Source organism: Mastigoproctus giganteus, chromosome 7 (assembly GCF_048544385.1).
Source record: "Mastigoproctus giganteus isolate SK-2022 chromosome 7, ASM4854438v1, whole genome shotgun sequence".
NCBI lineage: Eukaryota > Metazoa > Arthropoda > Arachnida > Uropygi > Thelyphonidae > Mastigoproctus > Mastigoproctus giganteus.
Genome location: NC_143581.1, coordinates 157,615,194 through 157,641,353, shown reverse-complemented (window position 1 = coordinate 157,641,353; position 26,160 = coordinate 157,615,194). Strand labels below are relative to the sequence as shown.

General features: G+C 36.5%; 1 protein-coding gene and 1 pseudogene across 1 annotated transcript in view; both read left to right on the top strand.

The window, feature by feature from the left end:
• The window catches only part of Idh3a (isocitrate dehydrogenase [NAD] subunit alpha, mitochondrial), a 143,191-nt gene extending 124,309 nt beyond the window's left edge, over positions 1-18,882 (top strand). The window contains exons 9-10 of the mRNA XM_090377147.1: positions 2,237-2,389; positions 18,120-18,882. Of these exons, the coding sequence (XP_090233273.1) occupies positions 2,237-2,389; positions 18,120-18,200 (234 nt within the window). The 3' untranslated portion in view covers positions 18,201-18,882. The remainder of the gene's footprint in view (positions 1-2,236; positions 2,390-18,119) is intronic.
• Positions 9,898-10,379, top strand: LOC150083279 (uncharacterized; annotated as a pseudogene).
• Positions 18,883-26,160: the final 7,278 nt, after the last annotated feature.

The window sequence follows — 26,160 nt, the reverse complement described above, 5'->3', positions numbered from 1 at the left end:
TCGGTAATTACTTGTATCACCCTTTGATCCCTTTTGTGAATTGAGGATACATCTGAAGTCCGTGGGGTCCACCACTGAATCCAAAGATGCTGTTATAATTATGACTAAGGGTTTGCTTTCTTACTTTGCTGCCACCCTTAATATAACTGAATAGATCTCAGATGTCTTATGTGTAACTTCAACAATATTTCCTCCATTTTGCTCTCAATTGTTACAAAATCATTTAGCTCCCTGTTAGAGTTTGCTAAACATCTGGCCTCCACTTCCCTACAGAATTCCTCATGTATAAATGTAGATACAAAATACTCATTCAGTTTGTCTACTACCTGAGCAGGATCATCAGCAGTTGAACCATTGATATCAAGTGGACCAATATGATTCAATCCCTTCCTTTAGAGTTTACATAAGAAAAGAAATCCTTGCTGTTTTTCTTACCATCCTTATTTATTCGAAGTAGTGCAAATACCTGATATCTCATTGTGTGAAGGTAGCCACAATATGAGATAAAATCTAAACGATGCCTTTACACTACATATGTAGTTAAGTTTATGGGTAAACTATGATGTATTTACACTGATATTATATAGTTAATTTCAACCCATATATGTTATGGGTTGAAATATATTTCAACCCTCAACCCATAAATGGTTTGAGCATTTAGTCTTCAAAATTCTTTATTTGTATGCTGTCACCTTGAGTATATAAAATTAGGTACAGTCAAAGCTCTTTATAGCAACCCTCTTTTTTACATCCCAACACATTATAACATGCTATGTGGTTGGTTCCTGCCGATTTCTCATTAGCGTAATACTATTTTATGTTCAGTATAAAGACCTAGAAAATAAAAGGATTTTTCTAATGACCATAAATTTCTACATCTTAATCTGATTTTTTACATTTTATTACAATATTCACATTTAAAAATAACAGAATGCTTCAAATATATTGAAGTAATTGTAGCCCAACTGTGAGAAATTGTTTATTGAGATTTCCCACGCTCTTTTCTTGCAGTGCTGTAATGCAACGAACATTGGCTAGAAGCTCATTTCATTAGTTGGGTGTATGTTTATTGGTATGGCTCCAAGAAAGCAGATAGCTTTGCCAATTGCAAATAAAATTAGGATTTTGCAAGTTGTAGACAATGGTGTGCATTCTAAGAATGACATTGGCAAACAGTTTGGCATTCCTAACAGTACTCTGTTCACTATTCTGAAACTTCAGAAAAAGAACGAGTTTAGAGAAATCTGCTGCACTGGGTAGGATTCGAGCATAAAAGGCAAAGTATCTTGAAAAAGTACTTTTGGAATGGCTAATGATGATGATGCGTGCAGAAAATGCTCCTATAGATAGTCTTAAAAATTGTGACTTCAAAGTGTACAGTTCATGACTTTTAAGGTTTTTGTAAGGTTATTTTGGTTTTTATTTGTTCCTGCATAAATTTTTCCATGTATATATTACTAAATTTTGTTCTTAAGAACCCTATTGGAATAATTTCTTTTGTCGTGAATTAAATTCCAGCCCTAAATTATGCCTAAGGAAAGCAAAAAGAACACCTCTCAAAAAAAAATTCAGATGGTGGTAGAAATATCAGCACCAGAACCAATCTTCAATCACATTGAAGAAAATGGATAAGTTTTGGATCGTCTTAAAAAAAGAATTTGCAAATTTAAATGAAGCAACAATCTGGACCATAAAGAAAAATGAATAGAAAATTAGAACTGCTGTTGCAGAAGGATCTTTCCTTTTTACAAATGACAGTTCATCTCCGAGCACTAATAATTTGAAAAAATAGGACAGCACTCAGTATTTAGATATTACTATTTTTAATAAAAGTTAAGTTTTCAATAGTTATTTAAAAAAAAAAAAATTGTGTATTTTTGTTAGATAAAAAAAATGTTAGATTGCATTACACAAAATTTTGTAGGAACCTAACTACCATGTTTTACGAGGGTTACTTGTATTTTAAATTTTACATGTCATGCCATTTTAATACAGTAAAACTAAGCCTAGTGACAAAATTGCTTACGGAATCCAGAAACATCATCAGTTATTAAGTACATTGTGTAGGGGTTTAACTTAACTTTATGTACTATTTTTTACACAGTAATCACTTAAACAAATCACATGATTTAAATGTAGTAATTCTCACTTAATTGAAACATTCCATTCTTTTGAATGAATTTAAATCATTCATTATTAATATAGTTTGAATACTATTTTCACTTTTATTAAATAGGTTCATGGAACAGCCCCAGATATAGCTGGTCAAGATAAAGCCAATCCAACTGCTCTTCTCCTCAGTGCAATTATGATGTTACGTTACATGGAACTTTCTCATTTTGCAGATAAAATTGAAACTGCTTGTTATGCAACTATTCAAGAAGGAAAGGTATTGATTAGGCATATGTTACAGCAGGATTCTAATAGAAAATAATTCATATAATTTATTTTTTTATCTGTCTAGTTTCAAACACAACATGATGTATGTTTAACCTGTTAAATCTTGATTTTTACAGCCTGAAATTATAAAAAATTTTGGAATTGTTTCTTGAGATGATTTTAGCATAAGACACGAGAGTTGAAGCAGTGAATTATGTTGTAGAAGCACCTGTTTGCAATATCAGTTTGAATACTTATGGGATAAAATACCCGGAGTAACTTGAGAAACTTCATGCATTAACACAGTGCTATAACCAGCCAGGACCATCTAGCTAAAACCTGAATTTGAAATATAATAAAAAATAAAACTATAGTTTCTCAATCAATTTGCAATGAGAATGAAGCTTCAGACTTTTCTGAAGGTTCATTGAGTGGTACGTCTCACTTGATTGGAAAAAGACTGGTTTGATTCCAATTCCAGACTGGAATCTGTAGTTAGAAGCTATAATTTTTCTATGTAGAGAAGTCTAATTTGAGCATTGGCAAAGGTCAGCATTTATGAAAATAGTAATGAATATCCAGGTTTGTAATTACACATAAAAAAAAAAACTGTGTGTGTACCCTTTATGCATGAAAGATGTTGTATGTGAAAACATCTTTGATGAAAATCACAACCATTATAAAAATCAAACAAATCTAGAACCGAAGTCATGAAGTCGGTGTTCAGCCCATTGGCGATATATGTACAGCGGAGTGCTTGTTACCCAACGGCCAAGTGATGCTTACAACAGTTGTCTATAGTTCTCCTAACAGTGATATTCATGGTATAATTGACTTCATTCATTTTGTTTTGCTGTTGTACTCAATTCAAGGTGCATCGCTGTTAAAGATTGATTTACGTAAAATATCCATGATCGTGAGCTGCGATTTCAACATTAACTTTGGACTGGAAGAAAGTAAACCGAAACGTTCGATCTCACAATAAACACTAATCCCTCAATTTTCACTACAAGATCAGGCATCAGTTGACACTGTTTTTAAGAGGTTTTTGGATACGTTGCAGTCACAAGTATACGTCTTTTATTTCAGTTATCATAAATCTATTGTATCTTGTCTTCCGGCTGAAATCATGGAAATTTGTGAATGATGAATAAAATATTTACAATACAAAAGCTCCTATTTTGTAACCAAGATATACAAATCAAAATACCTAAAATAAATGCAAAAATTAGTAACCTTAAAACGGATTGGTAACCTTAACAGAAATGATGTCACTTCCGTGTCGCAAAATCGTGACAAATTGATTTTACTACAGTCCGAAATTTAGTAGGTGCCGCCAAAGATGTTTTCACATCAAAAAATTGGTTGAATAAATCTAAATTAAAATTCTCTACTAAAATATAGAAAATTACTGTATACATTAATCATACAGAATCTAACATTTAAACTGAACATGGTGTAATCAAATAATGATATCAATATTAAACACTGCAATGCTATGTTAAAGGAATTGTTGCAAACTGCAACAAAAATAGCACTTAAGAGGCACGAACTGCCACCTTCATGCCAGCAAAAATTAAAAAATTTAACATCAAATTATCAAATAAAAAATAAAATACAGAATAGGTAAGCAGGAATATACACTCGTCCAGGCAAATACAGAGGCATGGTCTCATTTTAAAGAATGGTGCAATGACCCCCCCTTCCCCCTCCATGCATCAACCATGTGGGGGAAACTACAGTGGCCACTTCTTTGTGGAGGCATCAACCATAGGGCTCCAAACACTCATTTTTTTTCATGGCTTACTGACAGCAAAAAAACTATGGAATAATCCTGTGTGAGTGATCAAGGCAAAAAATAAACCATAACCCTCTATTAGTCCAGGTAGATCAAGCAGATACACATCAAATTTCACTGATTTCATGTGCTATTCATCTGCTCTGTCCCCAATGCTGATACTGTCAGTAGCATCAAAAAATGTGTTTTTGCTGAATTCCCCATTTAAAATGCTAGAAATCTCTATTAATTTTCATGCAAGCATCAAAAATGCTGGATCTGGTATGAAATGCTAATTAAGTCTGTAATTATTCCCAAGGAAAACAACAGGCATTGCACTCACTAGTCAAAGCACTACTGCAGTCATTTTATTTTTCTCTCATTTATGTTCCTTGCCCTAACAGTAACAAATTATCTAACACAGTGATTCCCACCCTGTGAGTATGCCCCCTCCAAGCTGCAAGGTTATAAAGTCACATTTCACTCTCCTCTGCATGAATGGATAAAAAGACATGCCTGCTTCAATAGCTTCCAGATCTAGAAAGTAATGTATTGGAAGGCTTTATCCCCTTCCAATGCACAGTCTCTTTTACTAATTACAATATAGCAGCTGTCTTACATAGTATCAGCTTCTCTTTGAAACACCATTATTGGTTTTAGTTTGTTTGTTGCGTGTGCAACGTACCTGTGATAATTCATTTTAAAATACAAAAATGTAATTAAGATATTCTTCCAAATTATTTGTTTTTGTGGTTTGATCTCAACAATTAGCATTTATCATGAGTGTGTCTCTGTGAACAAAGGAAAGAGCTACAGAAGTTTCTGGTTGCCAGTCAATCTTTTTTTTTCAGCTACTCTTTGAAAACAGTCACTTTCTATAATATCCAGTTGGCAGTATGTAGTAAGTAAAGCTGATTATTTCATTGTGCAGAATTTTATTTAATTTTTGGCCTAAATAATTAAGTAATTAAAGAGACTCATAGTACTGCCGTTTAATAGCCATAGACACTTAATGCACCAGTAAAATCCTAATCCTAAGCACTGCCATAATGTAATTATATCCTGACTTAAATGAAATACGTGTGTGCCCACGTATAATGATTTTGTTCACATATTGTAATTGTACATTACCTATTTGTTTGTATAAAATAATCTTTTCAATAAATTTGCAATGTTTTTACGTAACGGGCCCGCTGTGGTAAACTTGACCTATTTCAAATTGCAATTAATTAATTCTATAATTTATACTTTGTCCATAAAGCTGAAACTTGCAATAGCTGTCAACAGAAGGGGTTTCTTTGAGTTCCCCATTTCAAATTTTAGAAATCTCTATGAAATGGTTGCAGCGTAGGTCATAGGCCATTCTGTACGGCACATATGTGCTGTGTTGCTTTATCAGGAATAAAGAAATGGGGAAAAAAAGAGTAAATGTTCCTTGGCATAAGAAACATAACTCAAAGAATTGCAACAATTTGTTTTTGAAAAAGGCCTACTTCCTTTCTTCAATGTACTTTCTACTAACAAAAATTCAAGGAAATTAATCTGTTGGAAGCCATATTGGAAACTGGAAAAAGAGGTGTAAAACTGATAACACCATGTCGTGTGATCGGTAAAAAAAAAAGAAAAAGAAGTCTGCATTGCTGTAATTGTTTTTGGGAAATAATATCAGTACAGCATGTTTTCTGGATGTATATTTGTTCTATCTCAAGAAAACATTTCTATTGATTGCTGCATTATAAACTTCAAAAACTGGTGTCAAACAAACTTCTCACTCATCTTATGTTGTATGCAAAAAACATGAACTACAAATAGCGGTTTGTTTTTTGAAATTTATATCGTTACAAAATATTTCCTTGATATGCATTTGATTTTTTAGTTTTTCACACAAGCTAGAAAAATTCACTGTCAATATGCTGCTATGACTGTTAGGAAAAGATATACATTCTACTGAAAAATAGATTTACACTCTATCACCCCCCACTCTGGCTACTATAACTTGAGAAAGGGTTGTTTCACACAATGAATGCTGTCCAAGTGGCTGTAATTACCACTTGTCAAGTCTTTTACTGTCTTCTAAACTGCACTGTCTTCAGATGATCCCCTTTGGAATTTTGGCAAGTACTTACTATCTATTAAAAGCAGAAAATGTTCCCACTCCCACACCATAACAAATTGCTTTCAGTACAATATAAGGTTGCTACTGTCTGATTTTACCACAAGGAACTTTCCAGAATAATACATCTCTGTGAGACGAGAACATCTGGCCAGTCAAAAATTATTGTGATCATTTGTATTCAAGAACAAAATAAATTTCAAACAATGATATTTGAAATTTATAATGCAGTTTCCAATAGATTTTTATATATTAAATAATTTTTATTATAAATTAAGTTTTTTTTAATTTTTTATATTAAATAAATAGTTTTATATTTTTATTTTCCAATAGAATTTTTGTCATTAGATGCAATACACATTGAAGAAAGGAAGTACAGTCGCTTTGTTTTTCGGAAACAGTTTGTTGTGATTCTTTGGATTATCTTGAGATGCTCACTTTAACATGACTTGCTGCATTAAGTGGGCACCCCCCCCCACACACACACACGGGAAAGTCAAACAAATGTGATAGTGCGTCCAGTTAGTGAGGGCAACACCTACTCATTATTCTGAGGAATACAGGTAACCCTCGTATAACACGGTATTTTGGTTCCTACAAAATCTTGTGTAATGTGAAACTGTGTTAATGTGATTAAGAACCAGTACACAAAGGGGGTTGTGTTCCAGAAGCTAACAAAAATACACCATTTTTTTTTTTTTTTTTTTTTATAACTATTGGAAACTTAATTTTTATAATAGTAATAACTTAATATTTTTATAATAGTAGTAACTTAAATAGAAATAACTGAACAAATGTCTTACCTTACAAACTGTGATACGTATATGTCAGACAGTGTATGTTCATTTAATTTTCTTCCTCTTCCTTGCTGCTAAGCACAATCAAACGAGAATGTTTTCTCTGTTGCAGAATATCTTCACCTTCTGAACATTTTTCTGCAACATCTAGATTTTGTGTATCTTCTGCTCTATAAAAAATCAGTAATCTGGATTTGTTTGCTTTTGCTTGATAGAGCTTTGTAAATTTCTTGGTATGGAACTAAACATTTTTGAGCCCCCTTTAACTTTGTGCTCCTTTCAGTCGAAGGATCTGCTTTCAAAAAAATAAGATTCTAATTGCTTGGCTAAGTTTATGCCTTCCCGTATGCTTTTTTTTTTTTTTTTTTTTTTTTTGTGTAAAATTTGGAACTTCAGAATTTTCAACTGTGCTATTATCTTCTGAATTGATTTGGTTTACCTCCGATGCCATTTCCAATAATTCGTGAACGTCTTCAGTAGTCATATCATCAAAACCTTCCCCTCCTATCTACTTAGCAAGTTCCTATCATTGCACAGATTCCGTTTTCTGCATTCGATCATTTTTCCAACATGCATTTAATGTTGACAGTTTTACTTCTTTGAGCGAGAAAGCTATGATTCCAATACAATCCACAATTGAAAAATGTTTCCATACCTCTATCACTTCAATAGATTCAGAATCAATTTTTTTCAAAGTCCATTGTAATGATTTTCTGATGGAATGAGTTTTAAAGGTAGGTATAATGCCTTGATCTAATGGCTGAATTAAAGAAGTTTTATTAAGTGGTAAGAACATTACTTAAACCTTTTGGATGGCCTGGTGCGTTATCCAATAGTAATAAAACTTGGAAATCTAGATTGATTCCGCTTTAAATACTTTTCCACAGCTGGCACAAAACAATTTAGAAATGATTCTTTAAAAAATCGGCAGTTACCCAAGCTTTTTTATGTGCTTTCCAATATACTAGTAATGCATTTTTATTTACACCTTTCATTACACGAGGATTAGAGGATCTGTAAACCACCATAGGTTTTATCATGTAATCTCCTGATGCCTTAAAACCTGGTACAGTTTTCTCTTTTTTTTTTTTTTTTTTTTGAAATAAACGTTCTGTTGGGCATTTCTTTTTTTTTTTCCACCAAAGACCTGTCTCATCAGCATTGAAAACTTGATGTAGTGTGTATCCATGCTCTTCAATAATTTTTCTTGGCATATAATACTTCTTGGCAGCACCATTATCAGCTGATGCACTTTCCCCTTGAATTCTTATGTTATGTAACAAGAAGCAGTGTTTAAATTGCTCAAACCAACCTTTACTTGCAACAAACTCCAGGTTAACAGAAGATTTGCCTTTTTATTTTAGATGGTTATAAATCTTTAGTTCCTTTTGTTTAATTACATTTCCATCTAATGAGATCAGTTTTTTACTGCTTATCGTCAATCCAGATACTGAGTGCTTTTTTTCCATTTTCTCAATTATTGGCACTTGGGAATGAGGTGTCATGTTTGTGGAAATGAAAGATTCTGCAGCAACAGTAGTTCTAATTTTATTTTAATTTTTCTTTATGGTCTGGATTGTTGCTTCATTTAAATTTAAACTAATTGATATTTCTTCTGTTCACTGACTCTTTTTTTTTTTTGTTGTTGTTGTAAAATTTAAAACAGTAAAAATGATAAGCAATTTATAACAAAGAACTTGGCTCGCACGAGTTGCAACAAACACAATACATGCAAGTGAGATACAGAGTAATGAGTTTCTGAAAATTTGTTTTTTATATGATTGAATGTTTCATGGAAGGGGGAACACGTTTCACCATAATAACGTGAAAACCCACAGAATTCCAGCTATCGGTACTATCGCAAATGCAATAAGATCGATTTTACTACCGTTTAATAATTAGACTGCACAAACAGAAAACCCAGTAAAATGGAAGGTGCAAATTGTTTTATGGCTGTGACCTCCAGAAATGTGCTTTAGAAAAATATCACGAAGGCAATAATGACTAATGAGTCCACAGTGGGGATTCACAAAAAAAGAATGGAAACATTGAAAAATTACATCCAACACAATAGCAGGGTCTTCCCAGCACAAAAGCTCAAAAATACCGTGTTGAGTGAGGATTTCCACAATTTATCAATCAGTGTTGTAGAAGTACTGTGTTATATGGGGTATTGCCTGAATTCAAAAGGCTTAAGTGGTAAAAATTTACAAAATTATTACAACCAATCTCAAAGAAAATGGCTGCATGTTAATCAACACGAAAATTCAGAGGAAACCGCATAGGACCTTGGTAAGACGAGTCGCAATCACCCCAAGAAATGTATACCAGGTTGTTTATTTGTGTTGTGAACGAGGAAAGGACTGAGCGATTGTTCAGTATAGTGTGTAATTTCCGTATTGGCCTGGCTACAATTTTAAATTCGGTATCTTTAAAGAATCTTAAGTTGTTTGTGCCACTGTTCAACATATGGGACAGAAATAAAGTATTTTTTGATATTACTATTGTTGGTTGATGTAGTTTTTTTTTTTGTATCCTATCCTTACCTTTTACCCTTTTTTTAGGTGAGCGGGCAATAGGTGTTATAATGCAGAAGCATACCGGTGATTGTAGGTTTACGATAAATGTTAAATCTAATTTTATTTGAGTCCCGAATAAGTGTGAAATTTAGAATATTTAATGACTTAGTATCCGTATTCTCCCTTTCCAATGTAAATTTGAGTCTAGAATGAATATTATTAAACGAATGTAAAATGTCTTGGATAGTGCTACTATCAGTAATAACTAGAATGTCGTCTAAATTAGATGAAATTTTTCCTCTACAAGTTAAAATGATTAGTGCACTTCCATTTGTACCAAGTGAATAGATCAAAGAAGCATTTTGACACCTTGCTGATATTCTCCCCAATGAACTGCAACCACTCCTTGATTGGTTTGAGGACAACTAGAAGACAAACACAGTAATGTTAGATGCCCTCCACTATTTCCACATGAAATGTGGAATTTATATAGAAGAATTTTAAACAATGATGACCAAACTAACAATCATGCAGAAGTGGCACACAGAAGACTGCAGTGCAAACTAGGAGTAGAACACCTTAATATCTGGAAGTTTATCAATGGGTTGCGTAAAGTTCAAAGGGGAAGAGACCTTTACTATGAGAAATTAATCACTGGACTGAATCCTTCCTTGAAATTGAAAAAATACAGAGAAGTAGCTGAACGGATGCAAGCCATCATTAGAAATTTTAATAATTGAAATTATATTGAATATTTGAGAGGCATTGCCCATAACTTAGAATCGTCAAACTAGTTTATAATAATATGCTACTGCAACAGATTCTGGAAAAGTTAAGCAGATGGGCTGAGCAGTGGGTGGCAACTGAAGTTTAACATTGACAAATGTAAAGTAATGCATATGGGTAACAGTAACCCCAGAGTACCATATCAACTGTGTGATACTCCACTCAGGGTAGTAGAGAATGAAAAGGATCTGGGGGTAATTGTGCAGCCAGATATGAATTTCTTAACAGTGCAAAAGGGCTGCAAGAATAGCTCAATTTGTCTTGTCAATGATATGCAGGAATTTTGCTAGCAGGGATAAAGGGGTAATTGTCATTGTGTTTAAAGCAATGGTCAGGCTGCACCTTGAGTACTGTATACAGGGCTGGAGGCCTCATTTTAAGTAGGATGTACAGCTGCTGCTGGAACGAGTACAGAGAAGGGTTTGCCCTTCTCACTCAGAGATAGGCGAGTGGAACAAAGGGTTAATGTTACCAATAAAGGCTTAAGTTCTGCAAATTGTTGCTTCTGGAGACTAAGCACCTGCAAGGTGATCTAATTGAGATATATAAGGCCTTGAATAGATTGAGCAAGCTCAATGCTAATGAAATTTTTCCTCTTGCTCAGATTACTCACCTGAGGGGGCATAAATTCAAATTTAGGAAAGACAATTGTAGAATATATGTGCGGAAATTCACCTTTAGCCAGCAGTTGGTTGATAGCTGAAACAAAATTCCATCTCTTGTAGTGGAGGTCAGCAACTTTAAGTTCAAGGCAGAATTACACAAACATTTGGAATGAATGGATGAGTGAAGTGGAAAGGATGTTTTTTTTTTTTTTTTTTTTTGGCTATGCTATATAAGCTTGCTTTCTTGCATCATATGCCCTACTAATGCTGATATACACTGATGACCCAAAACATTATGACCAGTGGGTCGTTATGCAAATCGAAGCAACTGCAGGTGAGCTATGGTGCGGGTCGGGACATGGTATAAAAAACACCTTATACTGAGCTCCGTTAATCAGTGTTACTCTTGTTCTTCAGATGGGAAAGGCAGCGGACTTAAGCAAGTTTGACAAAGGCCAAATTGTAATGGCCAGATGACTGGGTCAGAGCATATCCGAAACGGCATGACTGGTGGGGCGCTTACTGTCAGATGTGGTTAGTACCTACTGAAAATAGTCCGAGGTTGGTTGGTTGGTATTTGGTTTTTAGGAGCATTAGCAACTAAGGCCATATTGCTCCGGGAATATGCAGTGGTCATTCCCTGACCTTTCCGCATCCTCCGTATTTGGTGGTGACGGGCTCGAACCCCGGTCTAATCAAGAAGCGTGTGCAACGCACTGCTGCTCCTTCCCACCTGGCTACGGAGGCGCCTATAGTCCGAGGAGGGGAAACCCAAAAACCACCAGTGAGGTTTTGGACAACCATGGCTCATTGATGCTCGAGGTGAGCAGAGGCTGTCCCACATGGTACGTGGCAACAGAAGGGCGACTGTGGTGCAACTCGTTGGTAAATGGAATGCTGGTGACGGGAGTGATGTGTTACAACACATTGAGTTCTGCTGAAAATGGGGCTGTGTAGCCTCAGGCCGCTTTGAGTTCCCATGCTAACCATGATTCACTGATGACAGTGTCTACAATTGGCACGCGAGCATCGAAACTGGACCTTGAGTGATTGAAGGTCATCTGGTCCGATGAATCACATTTCCTGTTGCACCATATGGACGGCCGGGTACGTGTGCGTCGTTTACCTGGGGAAGTGATATCGCCTGGATGCATCATGGGACAAAAACAAGCCAGTATCATGCTTTGGGTGATGTTCTGCTGGGATACCCTGGGTCCAGTCAGCCCTGTACCGGGCACTCTAACGTCTACCACCTACCTAAACATCTTTGCTGACCAGGTACACCCTTTCATGGCAATGCTCTTCCCGTCTGGCAGTGCTATCTTTCAGCGCAATAATGCACCATGCCACACTGCCCAGATTGTTCGAGACTGATCCGCGGAACATGAGGAAGACTTCCAGGTATTGCCCTGGCTTCCAAATTCCCCCAGACATCAATCCCATTGAGCATCTGTGATTTGTGTTGGAACAGCAACTCCGATCTGTGGCATCTCAACTCACACCTTACAGCAGTTAAAGAATCTGCTGGTTGCGTGTTGGTACCAGATACCACAAGATACATTTAGAAATCTTGTAGCGTCCATGCCCCATTGGGTACGAGCTGTTTTGGCTGCACGTGTTTTGGTCATAATGTTTTGGCTGCACGTGTTTTGGTCATAATGTTTTGGCACATCGGTGTACTCCCAGTGGCAAGATTCTTGGCACAGACAGGATGAAAATAAACTAAAGCAGATTAAGCCTGTATCCAAACAAAGCTACATCATATTGCTATGTGATGCAGCTTGGTTTGGTCTTAAATTCCACAGCTCAGTCATAAAAAGCATGCAGTATGGTTGTTCATGAAAAATCACAATGGCAGGTTCTGAAGGGAGCAGTTCATTCTTCCTCAGCTTTGCATTGGTCAGCCATCTGACCCTCATTTCTGCTGAGGGCAGATGATCCACCTATATGTGAGAGCTGCAAAACTATTTTAGCCATTATTCATATTTTTGTGTAATTTCCTATTTTTGCCAGAGCACAACATTTATGTTTTACAAATTTTATTAAACACTTAGTCAGATTTTAGGTGACAGAGACAATGTGTTTGGTTTTTTTAACTCTTTATAGTCTATTCATTTATACATGCATATTTGAATTTATATTTTTGGTATATATTTACATCTTTTAATGTGGTATCCTGTTTAGAGTTGGCCAGCAAATCAGAATGTATGATAATGGGGGATTTTAAATTTCCATATATTGACTGGAGTTTGTGGGTTGGTCATCACACACTAGGAAGACTTTTGCAGATTTCTTGGATGACTATTTTCTACAGCAGCAAGTTAGAGAGGCAACAAGAGGAAGCGATACTCTTGATCTGATTATCAGCAGTGATTCTTCATGCATTAAGAATCTGTAGGTAAAAGATCCACTGTGTAGCATCAGTCACAGTGTACTAATATGGAATTTAATTAAAGACAACTACTGTCAAGGGTAAAGGGAAGGGCTTTTGCTTTCGTAAGGGTGACTGCAAAGATCTCAGACAGTTTTTAAATTGTGTGCAGAGGGACCAACTGATGATGTTACCAACATCAAATTCTAAATGTGGGAAGTATTCAGAGAAGTAATCAAAGCATCTACTAGGCTTTTCATACCCACGAAGAAATGCTGTTCAGGGGTTAGACCTAAATGGACTTCAGATGAACTGTTGAGAAATGTTGCAAAGAAGAAAAGTGCATAGAGTGCATAAAAATTATCAGATGATAAAGAAGCCTAGCGTAGATATAAATTAGTCTGTAATAAAGTCACAAAAGAGGTTAGGCAAGCGAAGGCAGATTATGAGAAGTTTGTAGCAAAGAAAAACAGCAAAGACTTCTATGCTTATATTAACAGTAGAAGGAAGCGGTTGAATTAACATTGGGCCATTGATGTCTATGGGCTAACTGTTGATGGCCTTGCTCAGGTTGCGGACAAATTGAATAGGTATTTTTCATCTACATTCACACATGAGGAATTCTTTTGGATAGGGGATGCCAGAAGTTTATCAGACTTTAATGAGGTGGTATCACCAAAAGGAAAGTGGAAGAGAAATTGTTGAGGATGGACATAAAAAAGGCATCTAAGGTGGATGGGATCAATCAAGTTATATTATGGGAGGTAAGCAAACCTTGGCCATAATTATGAGAGCATTGTTGGACTCAGAGGTCCCCATGGACTGGAGATGTGCAAATGTATCTCCAATTCACAAAGGAGGATCAAAAGAGTGACACGAGTAATTACAGACTTGTTAATTTAACTTCTGTTCTGGGGAAAATAATGGAGTCATTGGTTAAAGAAGCATTGCCTCATCATCTAGACAAGACTGCAGTAATAATTCAGAGACAGCATGGGTTTATTAAAGGAAAGTATCCAATCTCACAAATTTGATTGGATACTATGATGTGGTTAGAAAGGAACTGGAATCAAAAAATAATTTTGATATCATATACTTGGATATCAGGAACGTTTTTGATACTATTGTGCATGGAAGACTACTGTACAAATTCAAGCAGTGTGTTATTAAGGGCAAGTTGCTACAATGGATAATAGAGTGGTTGAGTTGGAGAAGACAGAGTGGCAATCAATGGATGCTGCTCTTTGTGGAGTCCCCCAGGGTTCGGTGTCGGGTCCACTGTTGTTTTGTATATTTATCAATGATATTTATGAAGATATATCAGGCTTAATGTCCAAATTTACGGATGATACAAAGATTCAGGGGTGGTCCCTATGGACTGGAGATGTGCAGTTATATCCCCAATTCATAAAGGGGAGATCAAAAGGTGACTTGAGTAATTACAGACCTGTTAGCGTAATGTCTATTCCAGGGAAAATAATGGAAAATAATAATGGAAGAAGTAATTCAGACCATCTGGCAGGCATGCAATTATACTGCAATCACAACATGGATTTGCCGGGGTGGTCTTGTCTAACCAATCTGACAGGTTTCTATGATGCAGTGACCAAATACATTTTTGCATGTTCTCTCATCAATCATGGCATCTCTTGTGGGCAATTAGAAGACAGTTAATTTAACATAGTCCCCTGATGCATCACTGCCAAGCAGAAGAGTAAGGCAAACTTTAAAAGTCCTAAAACCCTATGCATGCCTCTCTTACTAGGAGATAAATGTTTGGAGGGGATTCTCTTCCTTTCTTGTCCACATTAAAAACTAAATTGAGAGGATATCCTAGAGAAATCACTGCATTGATTTCAGCACTTGCAGCTTTTCCCAGTGATAAAAAAAAGGTAAACTGCAGCCATTATCAACCCACTGCAGGATGGAAGCTTCCTCAACAATTTATGTTGAGGGAAATGGACCATAATCTGCCATGCTGATCCAGTGCGGGTTGGCTAATCGACCGTATTTAGCAGTCAGGGGCTTGAACACTGGCCTACTCAAGGAGCGTGTGCTACTGCACTCCCACTTCTGACCACTTGGCTAGGGCACCCTCTTCTAACTGCAGTTTTCTCTATCAGTTCCTTCCCACTCCCCTTTTTTATTTTAAATTAAGGTCTGAATGAGTAGTATATGGCACATTGTCCACCCACTCATCTCTGTTGAACGGTCTTTTGTCCATGTTCATGTGATAACAATTAATGCAGTTTCAAATTGCACTAGTATTATCACTTCCTCTTATTAATTTAGAAAATGCTGCTAATATTTATTTTCATCTGACTGAATCCAAAAAAGAACTAAGAAATAATTTGAAAAAGAATTTGATTAATTACATACAAATAACTTTTTTGCACTTTCATCACATCATAGAGGCACTTTCACCAGTAGGTCTTTTTCAGACATTAAGGAGCTGTTGTTATCCACTGAACCAGCGGTTCCCAAACTGTGGCGCCTCAGGGCACCACATCGAACTCACAGGGGTGCCGTGGGTGATTTTAAATTTTCGAGGGAAACAGCAATACTCAACATCTGTCGGACACTGTGCGAACTACTAGCTCGAGGTAGTTCACAGTTTAAACATTACTTATTAAGTTGTTTGGGCCTAACTACTTAATAAATGGAACTGCTAAGTATTTATTTTGGCCAAGGGGTGCTGTGAAAAAATTACTGAGACACTAAGGGCACTGCGAACCGAGAAGGTTTGGGAACCTTTGCACTAAACAGTAGTGTAATTATACATAACTAAGCAACTAAACGCATTCATGCAAAATGCTGCTGTTAAATCATATTTCATAATAGTCACAAATGCATTTTTTATTAGATATTAATATTTTTGTAGGGCTGTGCAAAGGTACTTAGGAGCCTGGATGCAAAAGGGGTTAAGGGGCCTCGTTTACTTATGTTAAGACTTTGATGTGGAGTCCCATTTGCACAACCCTGTATTTTTACATACATACATAAATATTTTGTAAGTTCCTAAGTGAAATGTATTCTAGTTAAAGAATTGTTATGATGTCTGCTATTAAAGTGTGATCCATAATTGCTGTGAAATATTTGTTTTATTATATTATTTTAGTCTGGAAAATAAAAATATTTTAATTAGTCAAACTTCATAAACTGTAATATTTGCTTAATAAATAATAAAAATAATCATTTTATTGAACCAAATAAGAATTCATCTAAAATGGATTCATTTCTTTTTTATAGCTTAATTAAAGAGGTTATTACATTACTTAAAAATTCTCTTATTGAAAAAAATGTACATAAGATCATATACTGGAATATTTACAATTTCACATTTATCAATCTCTGTGCATGTTCTACTTTACAGAAAATCTATATCCATATTAAAAATGTTAATTAAGACAACTGATGTAATTAGTATCATTTTGTGTTTCCTCAGCCTGTTACGCCTTATCACTAATTTAAAACCACAATATACAAAGGCTGTTCAGTAAAGAATGGTCATAATTTTCTTTTTCACAACATACCTTAATTAATCATCAATACTTTTGATGATCCTTTTCAGAGTAGTCCCTATTTCACGAAATGCACTTACTCCAGTTACTGCCACTCTTCAAAAACTTGTATTTGAGAATCGCATCCCATGTATTTACAACTTCTGACAACTGGAAACATTTTCCTCACAGCTCCTTCAATTTTGGAAATAAAAAGAAGAAAAAAAATTGCAAGGTCAGGGCTCTAGGGTGGATGAGAAACACATTTGACATTAATGCTAGCCAAGTACTCAATGACAGTATGAGCAAAGTGAGGTCTCAATAGTCATTATGCAGCATCCACTGCCAATGTGCAGTTCTGGTCATTTGCAATGAATGTGATCCTGTAAAGTGTGCAGTACAGTTCTGTAATGAGGGCCTAATGGTTCATAAGACACGGCACAACATGCTGGTAAACCAGTCCTTGAATGTCAAAATAAAAATTATCACAGCCTTTCTTGCAGAAGCCACAACTTATGCTTTTTTTCAATGTTTATGACGTAGACTTCCAAACAGTTTTGTTACTGTCTGGATCAAAATGACGAAGCCACGTCTCATCTGCTGTTATCTTGTGAGGAACCTCACTATCTTCAGTAGCTGTCTGTTGCAGCTTCTGGCAAACTTGCTGTTGCTCAGGTGTGACTAATCTTGGAACCCGGTGTGCATGAACACATAATGGAGAATATCATGTGTGCTTTTCTACTGAAATTCCCAACATCTCTGCCAGTTTACAATATGACAATATTCTATCGTGATTACAGAAGCAGTGTTTATGGTTTCTGTAGTGACAGCGGTGGTTGGAGCTCTAGGACCACACCTGCAAGTTGTGTTGTATGGAATCATAGATTTACCATAGGCCTCTTTTAACATTTCATATTATTTCAGCTATTTTCTTGAGACAGAAATAAAATTTGAGAGCAGCATACTGTTCCTTGCATGTCACATCTATTATTACGTAGGCAAAACTGAACAGGCATAAACTTGATTTGCCGCCAAGGTGAACTATGCATTTGCTATGCGATGCAGCTTGGTTTGGTCTTAAATTCTGCAGCTCAGCCAGAAATATCATGCAGTATGGATGTTCATGATAAATTATGATCATTCTTTATTGAACACCCTTGTAATTAACCATGCAATTATTGAAAATATTTAGTTTCAAAAAGAAATACTAATACTTCACATGTGACTAATGATGATTTCTTTTAAAGTTTGATTATTTTCCCTGTTCATTAGGTCCGTACTGCAGATCTTGGTGGAAAGGCAGCTTGTTCTGAGTTCACTGCAGAAATATGTTCTAAAATATCTGCTCAGTGAAATAAAACTGAACCTGTAGCATAGATTTTAAATTAAAACTGATATCCTCTTAGGTTAATGATGACAGACTGAGAACTTTTAAATAATAGGTGAGAAAATATTTATTGAATTCCAGAGTTAAAGAAATATAGTCAACTGTGCTCTGTGTGTACCACAAGATGCGTGGAAACAAGATGTCTACCTTGTTTAATATAATCTTTACCAATTGCTATTGTAAGAAATTTTTCTGGTGTCTCTTTTAATTCTTTGTTAATTTTTTCAGAATTCCTGGAACATATTGATTGTAAATTCACTGCCAAAAAAATTGTAAAAGTTGAATTATTTTTTTATTCTTGCCATTATAATATGCTAGTATTCATTAAATCAATTCCCCCGCTCTCGGGATAATGGTAAAGCCTGCGACTAACAAGTGTTATTTGAATAAAATTGTGGGAAAGAATATTATTTGTTCATGTTAAATATAAGTTCTTGTTAAGTGTTCCCTTTTCCTACTTACATAGCTGAGTTACCAAGTGCCGATAGTACAGTAATTTACGCACATTTGAGTAGAACATGGTCCAATCCCACATGACTGTTAAATAGGTTAATGATTGTATTCATTGTCAAAGTTGTAAACTGCTCTGACCTAGTGGTCATACTAGAGTATAAACAACAGTATAGTAAAAACTTATTAGCATTCTTACTTAGATTTCATTTCTCTGACCTCTAATGTTTTTCTTTAACTTTTTACTATCAACATACTGTCAACTTTTTACTGTCATTTTGATTTTGCTTAGCTTGTACACTCATGGAATTGCATAATTTTTTAACCTGATTAACTGTTGTCCTTGAAAACCAAAGCAGTATTTAAAGGATGAGTCAACACATTGTTTTTAATATTATATTATTTCAGTCCATTGCACTTTAATAAAAATGAAATATAAAATACAGTAGAAACCAAAGATCAGGATAACTTAAAGCCCAAAATACAAATTGTGACAAACAAGCATATATGCACCATTTAAAAAAACAGGAAGTAATTAAATAAATTGTTCAGTCATCATCATAACCAGTATTTTGGTTACCTTTTCTTTACTTATGATTCATATTGTATTGCTATGGTAGAACAATTCATTTTATTTGATGGGAAAAACAAATACTATACAGAATTACTGTTTGATTATTGAAAATTTTGTTCTTAGCCAGTCGTTGAGGTTATTCCATTTTATCCAATGTTTAGAATTTTCCTTTTATTTGCCATTCATATTTCATGGGTTAATGAAACATGGATATTGAAACATTTCTGATACAGGGTTCTCAATTTAGAAATGCTGTGATTTCCTGTGCAGGGCAATATTGGGAAAAAGTCATGAGTTAGGATTGAATTTGAAAGAGTCTGCAATTCTGCATAGACACAATAGAAGGAAGTATAATGTCGAGAGCTTTGTCAATCAGTTCTGTCCTGGAGAGAATGTGCAAGACTTCTGGGGTAGAATTTTTTGCAGTATGGTCTGTGCTTGTTAACAGGAGAACTGCTTTTACAAGGATGGAATACACTTGAATAGAAGGGGTGCAAAAATATTTGCTGATGCTATCAAGGGAGTCATAGGTGGGTTAAAAAAAACTGCTAGCTTGGAGGGATACGCAGACTGATAGTTTAAGTAGAGCTGCAGGCAGAGGTGAAAGTGATTCTTGCCTTGCTACGATTGGTACCTGCAGCAGCCTGGAAAGTAAAATGTCTCATATTTCAGGCCATGCTGTGGGTCATCGTGAATCAAATGGATACGTGAGCTGTGCTAGTGTAATTAAGAGTAAGAACACATGCATGTATACTTGCATGTACACTAATGCTAGGAGCATAGTAAATAAATTTGGTGAATTTGAAGTACTGATTAAGTCATCGAATGCAGACATTGTAAGAATAGCGAAGACGCGATGTCACTCAGACATAAGTGCTGCTGAATTTAAATATGGGGAGTACAATGTATACAGAAAGAACAGGCAACAGAAGAGGTGGAGGAGCTTTATTCACTTAATTAAGAAAACTATTAAACCTAAAGCAGTGAATCCAGTTGACGTGGGTGGGCAGTGTAACGTTGAGTCAGCTTGGTGTGATATAAGCACTGGCAAAACAAAATTGAGAATTGGAGTGTGTTATAGGCATAATAACTGTGACGAGTGTACCAAACAGCTATGCTATACAGAGAAATAGAGTAGGCCAGCAAATCAGGTTGTCTCATAATGGGGGATTTCGACTTTCTCGATGGTGACCGGAATTTGGTGGTTGGTCACTCGCACACTAGCAAGTCTTTTGTAGATTTCTTGGATGACTGTTTTCTACAGCAGCATGTTAGAGAGGCAATAAGAGGAAGCAATATTCTTGAGTTGGTTATCAGCAGTGATTCTTCATGGATTAAGAATCTGCAAGCATAATACCCACTGAGTGGCAGCAATCACAGAGTACTAGTCTGGAATTTAATTAAAGACGTGACTACTATACAGTGTAAAGGGGAAGGCTTTTGTAAAAGGTGACTACAGAAGTCTCAGACAGTTTTTAAATTCTGTGCAGTGGAACCAACTGATGATGTTACCAACAGCAAATTAAATTCTAAATGGAAAATATTCAGGGAATAATCAAAGAGGCAACTAGGCTTTTCATACCAACCAAGACATGCTATCCAAGGTTTGACCTAAATGGATGGCAAATGAAATATTGAGACATATGGTAGAGAAGAAAAGTGCATGGGCTGAATATAAATTATCAGGTGATAAAGCAGCCTATTGTAGATATAAATTAGTCTGTAATCAAATCAAAAGAAGGTTATGCAAGCTGAGGAAGATTATGAGAAGTCTATTGCAAAGAAAAACAGCAAATGTTTCCATGCTTATATTAACAGTAGATAGAAGGGGTTGAATCACATCGGGCCACTTAATGGCTATGAATTAACTGTTAGTTCAGGCTTGTGATGCAAGAAAGAAAGCTTATACAGCATCAGCCAAAAAAAAAAAAAAAAGTGCCATTTCACCCATCTGTTCTCCAAAAGTTTTTCCTGTTCTTGAATACATCTGTTATACAACTGTCTTTCCTGAATTTGAATTTATGCCTACTCAGGCATGTAATCTGAGCAAGAGGAAGAATCCCATCGGCGCTGAACTTGCTCAAGCCATTCAAGGCCTTCACCGTCAATCAGATCACCTCGCAGGTGCATAGTCTCCAGACACTGCAATTTTCAGAACTTAAGAATTTCTTACCAAAAGCATCCCTTTGTTCCCCTCACCAGTCTGATTGCTCTTCTCTGTGCTCATTTCAACAACTCTACATCCTTCTTCCCTAAAATGAGGCCCCCCTGACCTGTATGCAATACTCAAGGTGTGGCTGGACCATTGCCTTATACAAAGGGATAATCACCTCCTTATCCATGCTAGCAAAATTTCTGTATATCATTGACGATACACCATGAGTCTAGTACTGCACACTTGGTACATTACTCACGGGTTACTGCTACCCATATGTGGTACTTTGCATTTTTCAGTGTTAAACTTCAGTTGCCACCTCTCAGCCCATCTGCCCAACTTTTATTGTACTGTCATTAACAATCTGACAACCTTCGTATCATCTGCAAACTCAAACATTAAGTCTGATATCATTGATAAATATGGAAAACAACAATGACAAAGTGACTGAAAACAACAATCACTTTGTCAGCTATCTGAGCAGGATCATCAACAGTTAAACCACCAACATCAAGTGGACTAATCTGATCATCCCCTTCCTTCTACAGTTTACATAAGTAAAGAAGTCTTTACTGTTTTTCTCGGTGCATTATAGCCTTAGTTGCTAATGCGACAATAAAAATCCAAACCAAACTGTTTTTCTTTGCACCCTTTGCCAAATATTTCTCGTAATCTGCCTTTGCTTGCTTAACCATCTTTGTGACTTGATTACAGGTTCTTATATCTACCATAGGTATCTGTGTCGCTGATAATTTATATGTATCCCATGCATTTTTCTTCTCTGCCACGAGTCCCATTAGTTCATCTGACATCCACTGAGGCCAAAACCTGGAACAGTATTTCTTTGTTGGTATGAAAAGCCTAGTAGATTCCAAGATTAATTCCTTGAATGCATTCCATTAGAATTTGAAGTTCATAATGTCATCAGTTGGTTTTGCTGTATAGAATTTAAAAACTGTCTGAAACCACTGTAGTTACTTTTGCGAAAGCAAAAGCCCTTCCCTTTACCTACCCTTGATAGTAGTTACATCTTTGAGTAAATCCCACATCAATACACTGTGATCACTGCCACCTAGTGGTTCCTTTATCTGCAGATTCTTAATGCAGGAATAATTACTGCTGATAATCAGTGCAGTAGTATTACTCCACCTCTCGAACATGCTGCTGTAGAAAACAATCATCCAATAAATTGACAAAAGTCTCATTAGTGTGTGCTTGACCAACCCACAAGTTCCAGTCAATATCTGCAATCCCCCATTATAAGACATTCTGATTTACTGGACCACTCTATTTCTTTGTATAGTTGTTGATTGTACTCATTGGGGTCATTCTGCTTATAACATGTTCCTACTTTCATTTTTGCTTTCCCAGTGCTTATGCCACACCAAACTGACTCAACCTTGCACTGCCCACCCATGTCAACTGGATGCACTCTTCAATTTTGTGCTTCTTAACTAACAGCATAACCCCTCCTCCATTCATATCCTGTCTGTCCTTTCTGTAACCATTGTACTCCTCAAATTCCAATTTTGCATTTGTTATATCTGTGTAACAAACAATCTCTGGTATCCCAACAATATCTGCCTTTTATGTCTTGACCAGCACTTCAAATTTATATACTATAATCCTAGCTTTGATGTACATGCAAGTATACATGCACCTGTTCTTACTCTTAGTTACCGTAACAGAGCCGATGTATTTACTTTTTCCATGATCACTCCCAGCAGTCTCTGAAATCCCCAACACCTTGTTTTCCAGGCTGCTGCTCATTCCAATAGCAGTGCAAGAATCACTTTCACCTCTGCCTGCAGATACTGTTAATCTCTTAGTCTGTGAATCACAAGCTAACAGTTTTCTGACCCCCCCCTGACACTGCCTCGACATCAACAAATATTCTTGCGCCCTTTCTATTTAAGTATATCCCATCCCTGTAGGAGCAGTTTCTCCTGTTAACAAGCACTGACCATGCTGAGAAAAATTCTACCCAATGAGCTTTGCACAATCTCTCCAGGGCCGATTGATTGACAATGCTCTCATCATATACTCACTGCTATCGTGTTGGGCAGAATTTCAGGCACTTTCAAATTTAACCTTAACTCATGTCTCTTTTTCAAACCTGTACTTGTTAAGTAAATCTGCAGATCTCTTACTCTTATGGTCATTAGTGCCAATGTGTTCAGCAGTATCACCTTTTGTGCCCTTAAAAGATATCTGCTGCTCTATGACATCAACTTTTGCCCTGGCAGACATACTATAGTCCTATTTCACCTATCTTTTTTTGGTTAATATTAGCATTAGTAGAGCCATATGATGCAAGAAAGCAAGCTTATTCAGCATCAGCCAAAAAAAAAAAAAAAAAAAAAAACAACCACTACTCCCATTTCACCCCTCCGTTCGTTCGAAATACCTGTCCAGCTGAGCCTTAAATTTGTTTAGGCTATCAACTTCAACAACAAGTGATGGAAGTCTATTCCACAAACCAACTGCCCGCTGGCTAAAGGCAAATTTCCACACATCTATCCGACATCCGTCCTTCCTCAATTTGAATTTATGCCCTCTCAGGTGATTATTCTGAGCAAGAGGAAGAATCCCATCGGCATTGAGCATGCTCAAGCCATTCAAAGCCTTAAACACCTCTATCAGATCACCTCGCCGATGCCTAGTCTCCAGACTCTGTAATTTGCAAAACTTAAGCCTTTCTTCATAAGAGCAACCCTTTGTTCCATTCACTAATCTTGTTGCCCTTCTCTGTACTCGTTCCAGCAGCTCTACATCCTTCTTGAAATGAGGCCTCCAGACCTGTATACAGTACTCAAGGTGTGGCCTGACCAATGCCTTATACAAGGGAATAATCACATCCCATATATGTCCCATTTTCCAGATAAGAGTCACCGGCAATAACTATCTTCTGTGGGACCAGCACATTTTGCCTTGAAGATTGCTGTGTAGCCTGATATACAAGAGTGAGGTCTGGCATCGAGTTGGGCAACTGAGAGCCTTGATGCACAGCCCTTTTTAATTCTTTTGAGGTCATCTACCCTACTCTTCAGCCAGCAGGTGGTTAATTACTTGAACAAACTTCCATCCGTCGTTGTGGAAGTCTGCAGCTTAAATTCGAGGCTGAACTAGACAAACGTTTAGAGTGAATGGATGGGTGAAATGGGAAGTGTGGGGGTTTTTTATACTGATGCTATATAAGCTTGCTTTCTTGCATCGTATGCCTCTGCTAATGCTCTCATGGACAGCATCAGAACACTGATTTGGGGTTGACGATCCCACTCAGGTTGCAGACAAATTGAATAGGTATTTTGCATCTACATTCATACATGAGAAATTCTTTAGGGAAGGATGTGCCAGAAGTTCATCAAACTGTAATGAGGAGCTAAATGACTTTGTGATAACTGAAAAGAAACTGATGGAGAAATTGTTGAATCTAAACATAAAAAAAAGCACCTGGATGTGATATATCCATTCATATTAAGACAGGTAACAAAGGAGGTTAGTAAGCCTTTAGCCACAATTATGAGAGCATCCTTGGATTCAGGGTCCCTATGGACTGGAGATGTGCAAATGTATCCCCAATTCATAATGGGGATCAAAAGGTGACATGAGTAAAAACAGACCTTAGCTTAACATCTGTTCCAGTGAAAATAATGGAATCACTGGTTAAAGAAGCAATGTAGGTCATTTTGTACAGTCATGCAATTATACTGTTTCACAGCATGGATATGTTGAGGTGCAGTCTTGTGTAATCAATCTGATAGGTTACTATGATGCAGTAATGAAGGAACTGGATCCAAAAATTAATTTTGACATCTTATACTTGGATTTCAAGAAGATTTTTGAAACTGTTGCACACAAAAGACTACTGTGCAAATTGGAAAAATGTGACATTAAGGGCAAGTTACTGCAATGGATAAAGGGATGGTTAAGTGGAAGAAAACAGAGTGGTTATCATGGGCACTGCTCTTCATGGAATAATGTTATTAGTGGAGTTCCCACAGTACAGTGCTGGGTCCATTGTTGTTTTCTATATATTGATGATGGTATGTCAGGCTTAATATCTAAGTTTGCAGATGATATAAAGATTGGCAGGGTGGTTAACGACAGTCGTCAGAATGAGTTACTGCAACAAGGTCTAAGAAAAATGGGTCGTGGGCTAAGAAATGGCAAGTGAAGGTTAACATTGAAAAATGCAATGTACTGCACATGGATAGCAGTAACACCAGAGTAACCTACCAACCATGTAGTAATACACTGAGAGTAATGGAGAATGAAAAAGACCTTGGGGGTAATTGTGCAGTTGGACATGAAATCTCTGAGCAGTGTGGACATGCTGCCAGGATAGCTCAAGGGGGTTTTGCCAATGATATACATAAACTTTGGTAGCCGGGATAAGATGATTATTCCTTTATATAAGGTTGTGGTTAGGACGCATGTTGAGTACTGTATACAGGTCTTGAGACCTTACTTTAGAAAGAATGTAGATCTTCTGGAACAGGTGCAGAGAAGGGCAACCAGATTGGTGAAGGGAGCAAAAGGGGTGTTCTTAAGTAGAAATGCTTTGGTTCTGCAAATTGCAGTATCTCAAGACCAGGCACCTGCGGGGAGATCTGATTGAGTTGTTTAAAACCTTGAATGGCTGAGTAAACTGAATGTTTATAGTATTCTTCCACTTGCTGAGACTACATGCATGAGGTGGCATAAATTCAAGCGCCTCCGTAGCCAGGTGGGAAGGAGCAGCAGT